Source organism: Pleurodeles waltl, chromosome 6 (assembly GCF_031143425.1).
Source record: "Pleurodeles waltl isolate 20211129_DDA chromosome 6, aPleWal1.hap1.20221129, whole genome shotgun sequence".
In the NCBI taxonomy this organism is placed as follows: Eukaryota; Metazoa; Chordata; class Amphibia; order Caudata; family Salamandridae; genus Pleurodeles; species Pleurodeles waltl.
The window spans coordinates 1,608,285,206-1,608,300,612 of record NC_090445.1 but is presented as its reverse complement, the minus strand read 5'-3'; the positions used below and the strand labels follow the sequence as shown (position 1 = coordinate 1,608,300,612).

At 42.3% G+C, this 15,407-nt stretch overlaps 1 protein-coding gene across 15 annotated transcripts in view; it reads right to left on the bottom strand.

Annotated features, from left to right (window-relative positions):
- EHMT1 (euchromatic histone lysine methyltransferase 1) overlaps positions 1-15,407 on the bottom strand; it is an 800,236-nt gene that overhangs the window by 486,883 nt on the left and 297,946 nt on the right. For 9 of the 15 annotated variants that reach the window (XM_069241478.1, XM_069241485.1, XM_069241482.1 and 6 more), the window contains 3 exons: positions 10,385-10,573; positions 9,848-9,922; positions 9,142-9,307 (listed from right to left, as the gene is read on the bottom strand). In XM_069241478.1, coding sequence (XP_069097579.1) covers positions 9,142-9,307; positions 9,848-9,922; positions 10,385-10,573 — 430 coding nt within the window. The remainder of the gene's footprint in view (positions 1-9,141; positions 9,308-9,847; positions 9,923-10,384; positions 10,574-15,407) is intronic. The other 6 variants (XM_069241487.1, XM_069241491.1, XM_069241490.1 and 3 more) reach the window with 1 other exon arrangement.

Below are 15,407 nucleotides of genomic sequence, written 5' to 3'. Positions count from 1 at the left end.
GAACAGAACAAAGAAACCGAAGATAAGAGAAAAAGCAGCAAGATAAAGAAAGGAGGTAGAAGAGGAAAAATAGGCATAGTAAAGGGAAGCAAAAGTGTGCCTAGTCATTGTCAACATTAGAACTAAATACTGTAAATACTTAATGAGTTGTCAATTTTAAGTCATGAACGTAGTAGCTTAGGTGTCGTCTCTATTTGTGTAAAGTAACATTAGGAATACAGTCTGATATTTACTCAAGGAGACATTGCCGTCTGTAGACAGAGATCCTATATGTCCAAAATCTTCACATAAGTGACGCGAGTGTGACAGACTTAACTAACATCTTTGTGTGCAACATACCAATCAAAAGTGATGAAATGATCCTTCAACACTTTTACTGTCACCTAACACCCATTTTCGGGTAAGAGCAACTCAGGTCAATAAGCTCCTGGAGGGTCAGAGAAAACACAAATAAGCCCAAGCTGGTGGAGTGATATTAGGAGCAACTATCCTCTTTATTTACCTTTTAACATCATCACAGGTTTTTACCTGTGGATTAGTAGAAATCTTGACAGTAATATTATGGTCTACATTTTGTCAGGAAATGTGATTGAATATGTTGTACCATGTAGGGTCCTTGGTGTCTGATTCAACATTTCCTTTATCTACTAAATTCTTAGCATATTTGTTACGGCCAGTTAAGGCTTATCATTGCTTTTGTATACTGCTGATACAATGTATATTCTGTCATGGGCTGGGTTAGAATTTTTAAGCAGATGGACATAGTAAAAGGACGCAATGTGGTAACTGTGTTTCTGTTAAAAAAAAAAATGCATTAGCATTTGATACTCACTGGTTTGTGCTTTGTTTGGAGCTGGGCAAAAGAAAGGGTTTCCTTACTATCACATAGGTCCTCAACACGTCTGCCATTTTTAATCCAGGGTTCCCAGATTATGAGAAAGACCTCAACCTTCACTTTGTGCAGAGGACATTCATGACATTAGGTAAGTAGGGCAAATATCCATATATTAAAACTAAGAGAGAGAGAAGGGAGAGTAATTTATTAATATCTTTTAAATTTTCTGGGCAAAGTTGAGAGTGCATTTCATCATGCTTCATGGATGTAGGCAACTGGGTTCTGGTCGCAGAAGCCCCCCTTGTTTTGCCAGATTTTGATGCAACTTTAACTGAAGTGCACTGGGCTCCTAATGACCAGGTCCCCACAGTGCCAGTGTTCCTTCCCCAAAACAAGAGCAGTGGTCACTTGGTCCCCAAGTGACCAGGACTTTAGCACCTTTTGTAAGTCCCTAGTAAATGGTACCTCTGGGCTTAGTTACTAAAAGAGGGTCCCTAAGAGTTGCAGCATAACCTGTGCCACTCTAAGGGACCCAGTGCCAAACTCATACAGATTGTCACTGCGGGCCGCATAACAAGGTGCTACAAAAAGTGAGAACACACAACATGGCACCCACTTGTTTGCCATGTCCCCTAACACTGCATGCAATATTTTTAAGTCACCACTAAAGCAGGCCATACAGCCCTAAGGCAGGGTGCATTATATTACAGGTGAGGATATATGCATGAGCATGAGTCTTAGACATAGCAAGTGGACAGGGTAGCCAGTTTTAATACATGTGTTGGACACTGGTCAATATGAGTTTCCCAGCTACATGATGGCTTTACTGAACCTAGGGATGTTTGGTATCAAACATCTCGTATTAATAGACCGTCACCGATTCCAGTGATGGATTTATTAATATATGTACCCAATGGGAAAATTAAAGATACCCCCTAAAAACCTATAAACAGCTATTGTGCTAACTTACTGGTTTCCACCAGTCTGCCACCAAAATACAAATTTCTGACCCCAAAGGTGAGAGCTTTTGCTCTTAAGCAGTCAGGAGCAAAGCTTGCTCTTTGCAGGGGTGTTAACATACCCATCTTAACAGGGTGACTTGCAAATCTGCATTCCAAGGAAGGGGAGCTTCAAAGAAGCCCACTGCTCTTGGCATGCAGATATGGCTTCAACTACAAAGGAGATGCCAATCTCCCCGCCCCAGTGCCCATTTGGCACCAGGACAGGCAGGAAAATATACTACGCAGGAGGCGTGTTGCACTTGTAGGCTGGTCCCACCTCTAGGGTGACCAGCCTGAAGTTAACTCCGCCTCAGAAATTCTGTCACCTTGTGTATGGTAGAATTAGGAATTCTGGGACAGATTGACGCCCCTCCCCAAAGGAAGTAGTTATCTAGGGTGCGTAGTGACCCCAAGGACAAGTAGCCAATTGGCTACTACACCTCACTCCCCTTAACACCCCTAAATTGAGTATTACGGGATCCCCTTATACCAGGACCTCAGATTCGTTGGACTACAGAAAAAGGATGACCTAAAGAGCTGTGAAAAGCAAGAACTGAGGAGCAGCAACTGACTTGGCCCCCAACCCTACCAGCTGTCCCCGACAATTGTGCCAAAGATGACTCGCCCTGGAGCTGTTCTGTCTCCAAAAGCCTGGAAGGACTGCCAGCACTTCGGGAAGTAACCAGGATCTCCTTTGGAGTAGCAGAGCAGCTTCCCTGCAGGCACCAAAGAAGACTCATGAGGACTCCGGACCACCAAAACCTATCAACACCACTGCACCCTAGCCTGAATTGAAGTGGGCCAACAGTGGGCCTAGCCTAAATTGAATTGTCCGACAGTGCCTCCAGAGCCAAATCCCATCTTGGGTTTGGCAACAGTGGACTTCCCCGACTACACCTGCAGCCTCCTGCAGGCCCCCTCCAACCGAATGTATCCCCTGCACCAGAATCCAATGCCAAAAGACACCATTGCATCCAAGTCCCACAGACTGAGAAGTGATCTCAAGGGTCAGTACACCCCCTGCGGGTGAACTTGTTGGTGTGGCTTAGGACCTTGCCCCATACTGACCTCAAATCCAGAAGAACAGTCCTGTAACATTCTTGCTAAATACTCGTATGATTCTGTATGTCGCTGGTAAGCACCCGTTTTTTCCCCCACATAAGATAACATTACCGCTCCAAGAACAGCACTGTCAACTTTTAAGAACTGTAAACGTACATAATTTGAAAAGTACCTACCTGCTTGTGTGTGTGTGTGTGTGTGTGTGTGTGTGTGTGATGCCTAAATGCTTTCCCACACAACCGTACTTGGGGTGTCATTTGTGTTTCTGTAATTTTTTTTTTTTTTTATTTATTTTTTTTTTTTAACTGGATACCTGAGAAACAAATTCATTACAATAATTACATCCCTAAAGAAAAGAAAACCTTTCTTACAATGGTGTAACAATACACCATAAGTGAAGGATATACAACGGCGCTCACCAAATTGGGGCCAAAGAAAATAAATATATGAAATCCAATATACATATTCCTCTAAAATCATACGCTTATGGTCCCTGTCGCCGTTTTATTCCATGCTGCCAACTGTTTAGATATAATCCATTCACCCAGTACTCCCCAGATAATTTGCCACTTCTGTCTCGCTTCCATCCCCTTCCGTTGATACAGTGAGGAGCTGTTCTAGCCAGTACTGGAATACTGGAGGTTGCTGATCCAGCCACGCAGAGGCAATACAAACCCGATATAGCCATTGAAACAAAAACAAACAGAGATCTGAGGCCCAACTGCATCAGATGCATCTAAAATTACAATCTCAGGAGTTAATTCCACATCTTCTTTAACTACTTCTTTAAAAAATTGCCTGATATCCCTTTTCAAAGTTTCTAATTTTATACATGTAGCAAACATATGAGCTAGATCTGCACGAAGTAACTGACATCTTGGACAATGTATCCCCTCTGTCCTATGCCACTTAGCTGTTTTCTCTGGGGTAAAATATAAGTAATTTTTTTAATAATAACGTTGTGCCTAGAGTGCTACAGAGATCAAAGTGCTGCACCCCAATTTGATAGATTTGTAGAATTCTGCATCTTTCATATTTAATCAAGCTTCCCACTTCTTGCAATGCTTCTCCAAATCCTCTTGCTGTTCTTCATTCAATCTAGCATATGCTAAACTTATAGCTATCCTTGTGCCAGTTGCCATCATCTCCATCAGAGGACATTTTGTAAACCCTGCTGTCCCCCCCGGTTTTCCTATGCATAAAATCTCTCACTTGTAGATATTTAAAGAAAATCCCTTTGTTCCAGGCCAAATTTCTCCCTCAAGTTCTCAAATGTGCCCATCGTGGATCCTACAAATAAATCTCCTAACTTTTGAACACCCTGCTGATTCAATTTTGCCATTTAGCTATCCCTGAATATATAGGGGAGGGAAGGGTTATTTGCAATCAAGTTGTAGCGATTACATCTACCTAATACCATTTACTTCCACCAAGGATCCCAGCATTTAAAGGCAGCATTTAACACCTTGAATCGCACTTTCTTATAATAGCTGGGTTCTGTTAGTGTCTGCAGCCCGCCACTAGCCAAGTGACCGATTAACAGTTCATAGATATCCAGGACATACCCTTCCCCTCTCATGGTTCCTCTGTTAATAAACAGAGGGCGCATAAATTGCAGTGCTGCTGTCAGTTGATATAATTTAAAATTTGTCAAAGACCATCCCCCCTTCTCCCTTGGTAAAGTCATATATCTACTAGCTCTTCTAATCTTGCCATAGGACCAAATAAATCTCATCACAAGTGGATCCATCATATTAAACCAGGATTTCCCAAACTCCAACGGGATTGACCGGCAAAAATAAAGCACCTTGGGGAGAATCATCATTTTAACCATATTACATTGGCCCATAATTGACATGTGTAGATTATTAATTCTGCTAAAGTTATATTTCGTTTTTTTCCCCTTTTATTTCTGCATTAAATTGATCTGTACAATGTGCGCCACATTAGATCTAATATCAATCTCTAAATAGACTGCGTGGTCTACCCTTCAGATATCGGTTGTCTTATCATGCTCATTCCCCACTAGCTGAGTTTTATCTTTGTTTAGTAAGTAACCAGATACCTTCCGAAAGCTATATGCAGCTTTTTAAATTTCGTTAAGTTTCGATATTACAGCTTATTCCAAATCTGGATTAGCTGTAATATCAGCAACATCATCAGCATAAGCTAACATTTTGGTATCCAAGCCATTGCGGGTAACTGGCAGAGTAGTTGTATTCTTTTCTAATTGTTGTAAGAATGGATCAATATAAAGTGCAAATAAAGGTGAACAAGGGCATCCTTGTCTTGTACCACGTTCAATTTGTATATCCTTTGACTGGCCGCCCAGCATTTGAATTTTAGCGTTTGGGTGCTTGTATAGAGATTTCATTGCAGTAATAAAGCTGCTTCCCAATCCATAAGCCCCTAGTATTTACCACACATATTTCCAATAGACCCTATCGAATGCTTTTTCGGCATCCAACAGAACCACTCTAATAAAGTGATGACTCTTCGGATATGGTCAGTGGTATCCCTCCCTGGAACAAACCCATGTTGGTTCTGCGTAACTAATTTACGGATACAAGCAGACAAACGTGTTGCAAACATTTTGGAGTAGATCTTCACATCACTATTAATAAGTGTAACAGGTCTATACGCACTCAAACTAAGCAGACCTTTGCCCTTCTTCAAGAACACTGTTATATTGGTGGTAGCCCAGGAAGGAGGAGCATTGCCCCCTAGCTGCACTTGAATGAACAGTTCTAACATAATCGGCATCAGCAGTGCCTTAAGATGCTTATACAATTCCAGGGGAATTCCATCCGTCGCTACAGCTTTCCCACTAGGTAGCCCTCACACCGCCTTTTCTAATTCCTCCATTGTAACCTCCTTTCCTAATTCCTTCTGTTCTTTAGGGGTGATCCTGCCACACTCTACCTTGTTTAACAAACTGCATCCAGCCTGTTTCTCACCTGCAGGGGCGGCTTTATATAGTTCCGCATAATACTCCCGAAAGGCTTCCCAAATTTGGTCAGGGTCTGTAGCTAGCTTCCCCTGCCAGTCTTTAATCTCTGATATTAAACTAGAGGCAGCCTTCTGGGCGCACGTCCCGCCAATAAACAACCCACTTTCTCATAGCACTCCTTCCGTCTTGCCAAATATTTTCTGCCACACTTTCCACAACCTATCATCAATTAATGTTTTGGCAATCGTTATCTGCTGTAGAGCATCATTAACATCCATGCCACCTTCAACCGCTGTGATAAGTTCAACCGCCGGGATCATGGTCACTATGTTCATGCTCTAGTACATCTCCATGTCAGCCATATATTCCCACAGCCAAATAACTACGAGTATGTAATCTAAATGGCTCTAATACTTCCCTTGTCTAAATGCTGGGGGCAGTTAGACATGCGAGCATTACATGCTTGGAACCCATGTGCCACCGTAATGTCCACTGCCTGCAAAGCTGCTCTAGTTAACTTACAATTAAAGGGAGCAATGAATTTGGGTATACCCCATATTTTTGCTTCTTCGTGGGCTAAATCCTGGGCCACTAAATAAGGCTCAAAAGAAACATTAAAATACCCCAATACTATCAAGTAGTAGACTCCCTTAAAACTTGAAAGAAGACTATTCAGTTTATGCAGTATCACTGAATTGCTGCTTTCCCCCACACATCTATTATGCAGGTTGATCAACAGTACAGAGTTCTCTTTATTTGTCGAGAGAACAAGGCCCTTCATATCATTTGACCCCAGGTCTAATACATCCACAGTGCATTTAAGTGACCCGCTTAACCATATTGATAAACATCCAGAGGCCCTCCCCTACTGCTGACTCACAAGAGGCGACCCAAAAACTTTTGAAGCCGCTCCTAAACTCCTATATGAAGCCCAGGTTTGCTAGAAGATACATATTTATTTGTCTATAAAATTCCCCCAAGACAGGTTAATAAGCATTGTCCCAATTCCCGCTACATTCCAACTCAGGATTCTAGACAAATGTTCTTGATTGTCTTACTGTAACTCTGAAAGAGTTGTCAGTGTATTTATACATGGTGTTCCCACTGGCAGGGGTTGTGCTGGAGGCACCTGAAAGGTAACTTGTGGGTCATTAGAAGGGGGGAAATGTTCTTTTTGCATTGGCTCCTGGGGCAAATACTTATCGCTAGAGGATAAGGGGTATGACGACCAAGGCCCCTGTTGTCCCTGTGTAGTGTAACAAAGATTCAGCACCCCCCTCCCAAATATCAATCTTGGACATGGAGCAGAGGCCCTTTTTTTGGTGATTTAAATAGCTAACTAGAGGGACTCCAGTGTCTTCATACAGTAGGTCGTCATGCTCCTTGCCATCTAATAAGAGAACAAGACCTGCCAGGGACTAAAATGCCTCAAGCGGTTGCAGAAACAAACCCTAGACCTGTTGTCAAAATGTTGATAATTACAAAAAAGTTGCTCAAAACTTTGGCTGAGCTAAAATTAACAGTTATACTGTCTCTCACTCACTGCTTGGGCATCATGCCTACCAAATGCCACCCACTGCACCATTAATACGATAGAAGCAAAACGGCAGAGGAAATTTGCATAAGGATGCAACCAGTGAAGAACCTAGTTTTTCAACTGCACAAAATATTCTGTGGTATTTGATGGCAAAGTGAGCACATTAACTATCACCGCTACTAAGGGACGTTCACATAGACAAGGTGAAAATATCAAATTGTCACGACATGCAGGCAGGTATCTTAGCTTATAATAATGAAGTAGGGGGAAAAAGACACTAAAGGTCAAATATGTGTAAAAGCAGGTAAGGAGAGGTGGGGTTAGGACGAAATGAAAATAGTAATAACATAACATTACATACGTCTATGATAAAAAATATTTGCATCTCTAAGTCTTCCCTACACCTCCATTAAATTTAGAAACCGGATTAACTTGATAACTGTAAGCAACAGAAGTAAAGGAAAGTCTGCTGAGATATAGTTTCATAAGAGGGCATAAAGAGCATAATTAACAAATGGTAACATGCTTTCTGTTGTGCTTCGCTGTGTCTTGTGATTAAAATGTACCCACTTGTAATTTATCAGTGTGTCTAAAGAGAACATCAGTTAAACTTACAGGACTATTGTTCTGAGATATCCATACCTGTAGCAAAGCTATTTAACACGGATACTCAAATAAGCATAAAAGCACAGTGTTACACATTTACCTCCATTCCTGCAAAACAAAAACATATTGAGTCTTGGACTTGTCTACTCTAAAAATCAAGTGATTTAGAACAGAGGTGGGTGCTACCTCAGTGCTGCAAAGACCTATTTGCATTCAACGGTACATACTAATGTGTACATTTTACAATCGTCCTCCATCTTTGCTCATTTAACATTTTGCATGCAGCCCAGGTATCAGGAAGGTAGTTAGAAGATTGGCAGCAGAGGTGGCTGTGAATGGTCAGCTCCATGCTCTTTTGTATATACCTGTATTCAATCATAAACACAGATCAGAAAAACAACTGTATTTATGTGTATGTATCCCTATAAATTGAAAACCAGAAGCCTTGATAATGACCACCCTGGGCTTGATCTACATTAGGAAAACATTTAGGGCTAACTTTGTTTCAACTTCAACATGTTTTCAATCTGACATGTTTACCGAATTCAGTATATTTTGCTGCAACAAAATTAAAGGTTTGGGAAGTATATAGTGAGAAAAGAACCAAAACCAAAGAGCCTGAAGAGAGTATGAATGGTCTGCACGTGTGGATATACTGGGTACTGGCTTCACACAGCACTGATAAACAAACACCTTGTGACGGGATACCCAAAGGTAGAACTAGAACGGACCCATGATGTAGATGTAGCCAATGGATACAATCGTTAAAACTTAGACTGGAAACTTAAAAAGAACATAAAACGGATTAAAACACGAAGTTCAACACTTGTTAATTTTCTAAATCACCATTTTCTATGTGAGGGGTTCCAACAGTCCTATTTATAAACCTTTTTTCCACGAGTAGATGTGAATAATTTGTGGTATTCAGGAGTAATCATAGCTACTTAAAAAAAAAAGGCCTGCACACTAGCTGTTTGATTGCAATGCAGAACACCAATAGACAAGGTAATAGAGCCAACGTATGTTGTTCGAAAACACAAACTCCCATACTAAGACTAACTACAACATCCTCTGTGCAAAAAAACTGCACGTGTTCAATAACTGTGTGAACAACCTAGTTTTAAAGAAACAGACAAAAAAATCCACTTACCTAGCAGAGTGCCAGGCTTCCTTTTATTCCGCCTCCTACGCTTCCTGGTGGGTTTTAACCACGGGCTGTCTACCTTTGCTTTCTTCTTCTGCAGCTTTTTCCGCATACTGGATTCAGAGCTCTGGAGAATCACAAGATTAGATTGAGGTACTGAATGCCAGTGAGACTGAAAAACAAAGTGATCATCTGTTAACCGACATGACTAATGCATGACAGGACAGCGATTTCTTCAAAGTTCTCTGAAAGCAATAGTTATATTCTACACATCATTGTGTTGTATCACCACTTAAAAGCATCAGCACCATTTACCATTAGAAGAGATATTGCAGAACTAGGACGTGTCTAATTTTACAAATCACATGCTGCATCACTTGGAGAAGCTTTACTGTGGTGCAGAATGTTGTACTTCTTCAGACCCTATCCACAACCAGGATCAGTAATATAAATATTCAAAGCCGTCTCTATCAACTGAAGATCATGAAACACTTCATATTTATTTGGTCATCAACAGAATAAGAATATTTAATAATTTAGCAACTCATCCCTAATAGTTGTGTAACGTATCAGGACACCTTTTCAGGTACTCCAAAACCCAAGTCATTTTGGTATGTTAGAAATTTAGCACGTTAGAAATTTCTCTTTTCAGATCAGTTTTTCCATCTATTACTTCAGAGAAACCTGGGATGTATTTCCCATCCTAACGTACCAAGTCAGATTCATCCCCTTCATCTTCTTCCTCACCAGACTCTCCGGAATCTTCTTCAGAATCCACGTCTCCAATCTGTAGTTGCCCGAGGCAAAGAAATGTGTGGAGGACCCATTAGCAAGTTAATACATTTACCAGGCAACAACAGGTGGAAACATGGGTGACATCTATCATGTGGAACCTACCCATCAAACTGCAAATTAGCATCTTGCCAACAGGCAGTTATCAAACAGCACCACAACAATCCAACGCGTGTCATTTGAGAGGCAGTTCTACACACATAAAATAATTTAAAACACAAGCATACACTATCGATTAAAACCCAGCCTGCAGATGCCATCTAACAGATTCCTTCTCATAAAAAAATGTAACTTGTTTAACTCAACAGACGGTAAGCATTCACTAAAAGTCAATCTCCCTGTCGCCCAGCAACCATATTTACTAGGTACCATTTAGAATCTAGGAGGAGCAGAGCATGCATAAAACAAGCACCTTTTTATCTAGTAAGCGTCCTTTTCAACAGCCCTAATAACATACCTTTTTACTATTGTCCACACACAGTGCATCTTCTGTACAGGATTTGTTCGGTTCTGTAGGCAACTGAGCTGGTTGCTCTGGTCCACGGTCTTCATCTTCTTCTAGCTCTTCCGAGTCGTCATCTTCTGAATCCATCTCTACATTTTCTCCATTTACTTGTGGACTTGAACTGATAGGGTCCTTTTCAACCTAAAACACAAGATGCAACATAATAATGTATGCAACTTTACCTGCGATTTATCTGTCAGTAAGACACCCATGGATAAGATAGTACAATCTTCACTTATTCTGAAATATTACCTCAAGTGACCAGTATTTTAGCCTTGTATTAGGAATGCAGAGGAACTGCAAGAAGCAAGGCAGAAGATAAACTAGTTGCTGACTTGCACATTTAGTTCTCCAACATTGGTACATGTCACTGATTCAATTTTGAATAAAATAAAAAAATCTCAACAGCAGTAAACTGATAATTGAGAGATGTTCAAATTTGAAAAACATGAAAATGGTCCCACATTGTTACATACATATGGCTATACAGTGCAAAAAATGTTACTTTTGCTTTTTATGGGTTCTAGGATGGTGCAGAGGAATTTCATGTAAGCCTAGAAAACGGACGACCTTCCTTCCTCAGAAAGGTAATAAAAACAGTCCTAACTGGAAGTGCACTGGGCCATTCAAACCCTTTAGACCCTGTGGCGATGCTGCACTGATGAGAGCTACAAATCTAGGGAAGGTGAAACAGGTAGGAGGAAAATTTTGAGAAGCAGGTAAGGGTGCAATGTATCCATATATACAGTGATCAAGTAGGCTTTGACAGAAGAAGGTTTTGAGTGGAAAATCTCCTTCTCCAAGAGGTAAGAAAAACACCCTTAGAATGACATGACGAGATGACATTTTTCTACAATCACAAACACAAATTGATGCTGATTTTATATGTCATCTCGGGTGATCAATGATCTACCTTCCCTGATACCCTGCAATCCATCATAATTTACAGTTCAGTGGTCTATTTCTAATATTTCTGTAGCTATGAACCTAGGCTCAATTACGAGATATCATTAAGCTGCTGCTAGTTTACACTGGACAGAAGAGTTAAACAAGGACAACAACAAAAATGGCTGTCCCAAAAGCTAAATATGTCTGTTAACCAATGCAATAACATCATTCCTATATTGTGTGTTGTCAACAACTTCAGCTTCAGCTTAATTGTGATGCGGATGAGAGCAGAGAGCAGTATATAGAAACATATTGCATCAACTAATGGAAATCACTTCCTATGGTAAACCTGGCTGGCGACGTCAGGATGCAGAGTACAAGCATGCTGAAGTGTCTGATGGAACAATGATCAAACTAAGAAGATCTCCATCTAGGACACAATAGGTTAGATCCCACATTAGGCAATATTTTATATTTCTATTAAGATCAGGCACCTTGGCTTTCTTCAGATCAGGAAACTCCCAATTCCTTGTGCTCCACTCAAAAAAAAAAAAAAAAAAACATTTAAAAAAAAAAAAAAAAAAATTTTAAAAAATAAAAACTATAAAAAAAAACACAATGTAATGCCAAAAGTTTAAACTTTCTGAGCATTGGACAATAGCAAATTCATTTTGTTCTGCCACACATTTGATGATAAAAAGTGGTCAGAATTTTGGCATTTTTATAGTCAGTCAAAAATCTTTATTCATATCTTTTGTAGATATCCGTAAAAGAGCAAATGTACAAAGATAATTAATAAGTTAAAAAGATAAAAAGAAACCTCAATAAAATAGCAATAGGATATACGTACATAAGATGATTAGTACAATAATTAGAACCTCTTAAAATGTGCATACCTAGTCAGATAGTCATTTGGTTATCTAAAATATTATTTGCTGAGCAGTGCAAATTTATAGCAAAGTGCTTAACAGTTAGAATCAAGATATTTCCTTTCTTTTATCGCTGCAGCAATAAAGCGATAAATAACCATACATATCAAATCAAACTGCAGATGAAAAATAGCTTCCTTACACCTCACGATATTAAGTGATTTAAGAAGAGGCATTAAAAAAAACTTCCTCTGCTCTTTGTACAGCTTACAGAATAAAAACCTATGCATTTGTGATTGTTCTGAACGCATATAACATGGACAGGGTATTACATCCCTATTGCGGTACACCTTAGGGGGATAAGCCACTAAAAGATGGGCCAGGCCAAAGCGAAACCTTGTCAGGAAAAATCTATAGTGCAGCAGGACAGTTAAAAGATAGGGTTCAATTTTAAATATGGTTACACAAGGGGAGATAAGCTATCACCATGTTTGTCCCCAAATCGTTTCTCTATCAGTAGCCAATTTATCTTGAAATTCATTTTTTACTACTGGGAAGTCCTGCTTGACTATGGCCCCAGGGTTACAGAATAAGTTTGATCTGTTAAGGCTGCTCAGGGAGGGACTCTAACGTACATAACCCAGGGACATCTCTGTACTCCATCCAGCCTCATGCAGTCCATAAGCAGTGTTTGAGTGAGAGCTGCTTCCGGCCTAGTCTAAACAGACATCCAGAGGGCTAAAGGGGCTGACTTAATCAAGTCCTCCAGAAAAGGGAGACCTAATACTGCATGTGGAATTATAGCAGGAATGATCAGTGAGAGTGAGACCAGACTACTCAGAAATGTGTTTTCTCTTATTTGCAGAGATGATGCACCCGTATAGCCCCATAACCCAGATTCATATCAGACAATCGAAGTAGGCCTTGCCTTATAGATGGTGGTAATGGGCTTTAGTGGTGCTCAGCCTAGTTTGATAAGGAATTTGCGTAAAGCTGCCACTGCTTGGTTGTACTGTGTGACCCTAATTTCTCTAAGGTGCTTCCAGTAGATCCATAATCAAAGGGAATTCCCAAATACATTAAGGTATTCACACTGCTCATTTGGATGCCTTCAATATAAAACTGTAACGAAATGCCTCCTTGGCATGGTTACCCCTTAACTTTTTGCCTTTGCTGATGCTAAGTTTTGATTGAAAGTGTGCTGGGACACTGCTAACCAGGCCCCAGCACCAGTGTTCTTTCCCTAAACTGTACCTTTGCTTCCACAATTGGCACAGCCCTGGCACTCAGATAAGTCCCTTGTAAATGGTACCCCTAGTACCAGGGGCCATAATGCCAGGGAAGGTCTCTAAGGGCTGCAGCATGTCTTATGCCACCCTGGGGACCCCTCACTCAGCACATGCACACTGCTTCACAGCTTGTGCGTGCTGGTGGGGAGAAAAAGACTAAGTCGACATGGCACTCCCCTCAGAGTGCCATGCCAACCTCACACTGCCTGTGGCATAGGTAAGTCACCCCTCTAGCAGGCCTTACAGCCCTAAGGCAGGGTGCACTATACCACAGGTGAGGGCATTTGTGCATGAGCACTATGCCCAGAGAGTGGCTAAGCAAGACATTAGACATTGTAAGTGCAGGGTAGCCATAAGAGTATATGGTCTGGGAGTTTGTCAAAACACAAACTCCACAGTTCCATAATGGCTACACTGAAAACTGTGAAGCTTGGTATCAAACATCTCAGCACAATAAATGCACACTGATGCCAGTGTGCAATTTATTGTAACATACACCCAGAGGGCATCTTAGAGATGCCACCTGAATACCAACCCGACTTCTAGTGTAGGCTGACCAGTCTCTGCCAGCCTGCCACACACCAGACATGTTGCTGGCCACATGGGGAGAGTGCCTTTGTCCCTCTGTGGCAAGGAATAAAGCCTGTACTGGGTGGAGGTGCTTCTCACCTCCCCCTGCAGGAACTGTAACACCTGGCGGTGAGCCTCAAAGGCTCACCCCTTTTGTTACAGCACCACAAGGTATCCCAGCTAGTGGAGATGCCCGTCCCTCCGGCCACTGCCCCCACTTTTGGCGGCAAGGCTGGGAGGAGATCATGAGAAAAACAAAGAGGAGTCACCCACCAGTCAGGACAGCCCCTAAGGTGTCCTGAGCTGACCCGTGCCTTTAGAAATCCTCCATCTTAGTTTTGGAGCATTCCCCCCAATAGGATTAGGGATGTGCCCCCCCCCCACAGGGAGGAAGCACAAAGAGGGTGTAGCCACCCTCAAGGACAGTAGCCATTGGCTACTGCCCTCCCAGACCTAAACACACCCCTAAAATCTAGGATTTAGGGGCACCCCAGAACCCAGGAAATCACATTCCTGCAACCTGAAGAAACAAGAAGGACTGCTGACCTACAAGCCTGAAGAGAAGATGGAAGATGACAACTGCTTTGTCCCCAGCCCTACCGGCCTGCCTCCTGACTCGAAAATCTGCAACCAGCAACGCATCCGACAGGGTCCAGCGACCTCTGAAGCCTCAGAGGACTGCCCTGGACTAAAGGACCAAGACTCTCCTGTGAGCAGCGGCTCTGCTCAACAACCTCAACTTCTTTGCAACAAAGAAGCAACTTTTAAAGACTTCACGGAAGCATGAGACTTCACACTCTGCACCTGTCGCCCCCGGCTCGAGATCCAGAGAACCAACACCACAGGGAGGACTCCCCGGCGACTGCGAGCCCGTGAGTAGCCTGAGACGACCATCCTGAGCCCCCACAGCGACGCCTGCAGAGAGAATCCAGAGGTTCACCCTGACCGCGACTGCCTGCAACAAGGGACCCGAAGGAACCGAACCTCAGTGCAGGAGTGACCCCCAGGCGACCCTCTGCTTAGCCCAGGTGGTGGCTGTCCCAAGAAGCCCCCCTGTGCCTGCCTGCACCGCTAGAGTGACTCCTGGGTCCCTCCATTGTTTCCAATCTGAAACCCGACGCCTGCTTTGCACACTGCACCCGGCTGCCCCTGTGCCGCTGAGGGTGTGTTTTGTGTGCCTACTTGTGTTCCCCCCCCCCCCAGTGCTCTACAAAACCCCCCTGGTCTGCCGCCCGAAGACGCGGGTACTTATCTGCTGGCAGACTGGAACCGGAGCACCCCTGTTCTCCATAGGCACCTTTGTGTTTTGGGCACCTCTTTGACCTCTGCACCTGACCGTCCCTGAGCTGCTGGTGTGGT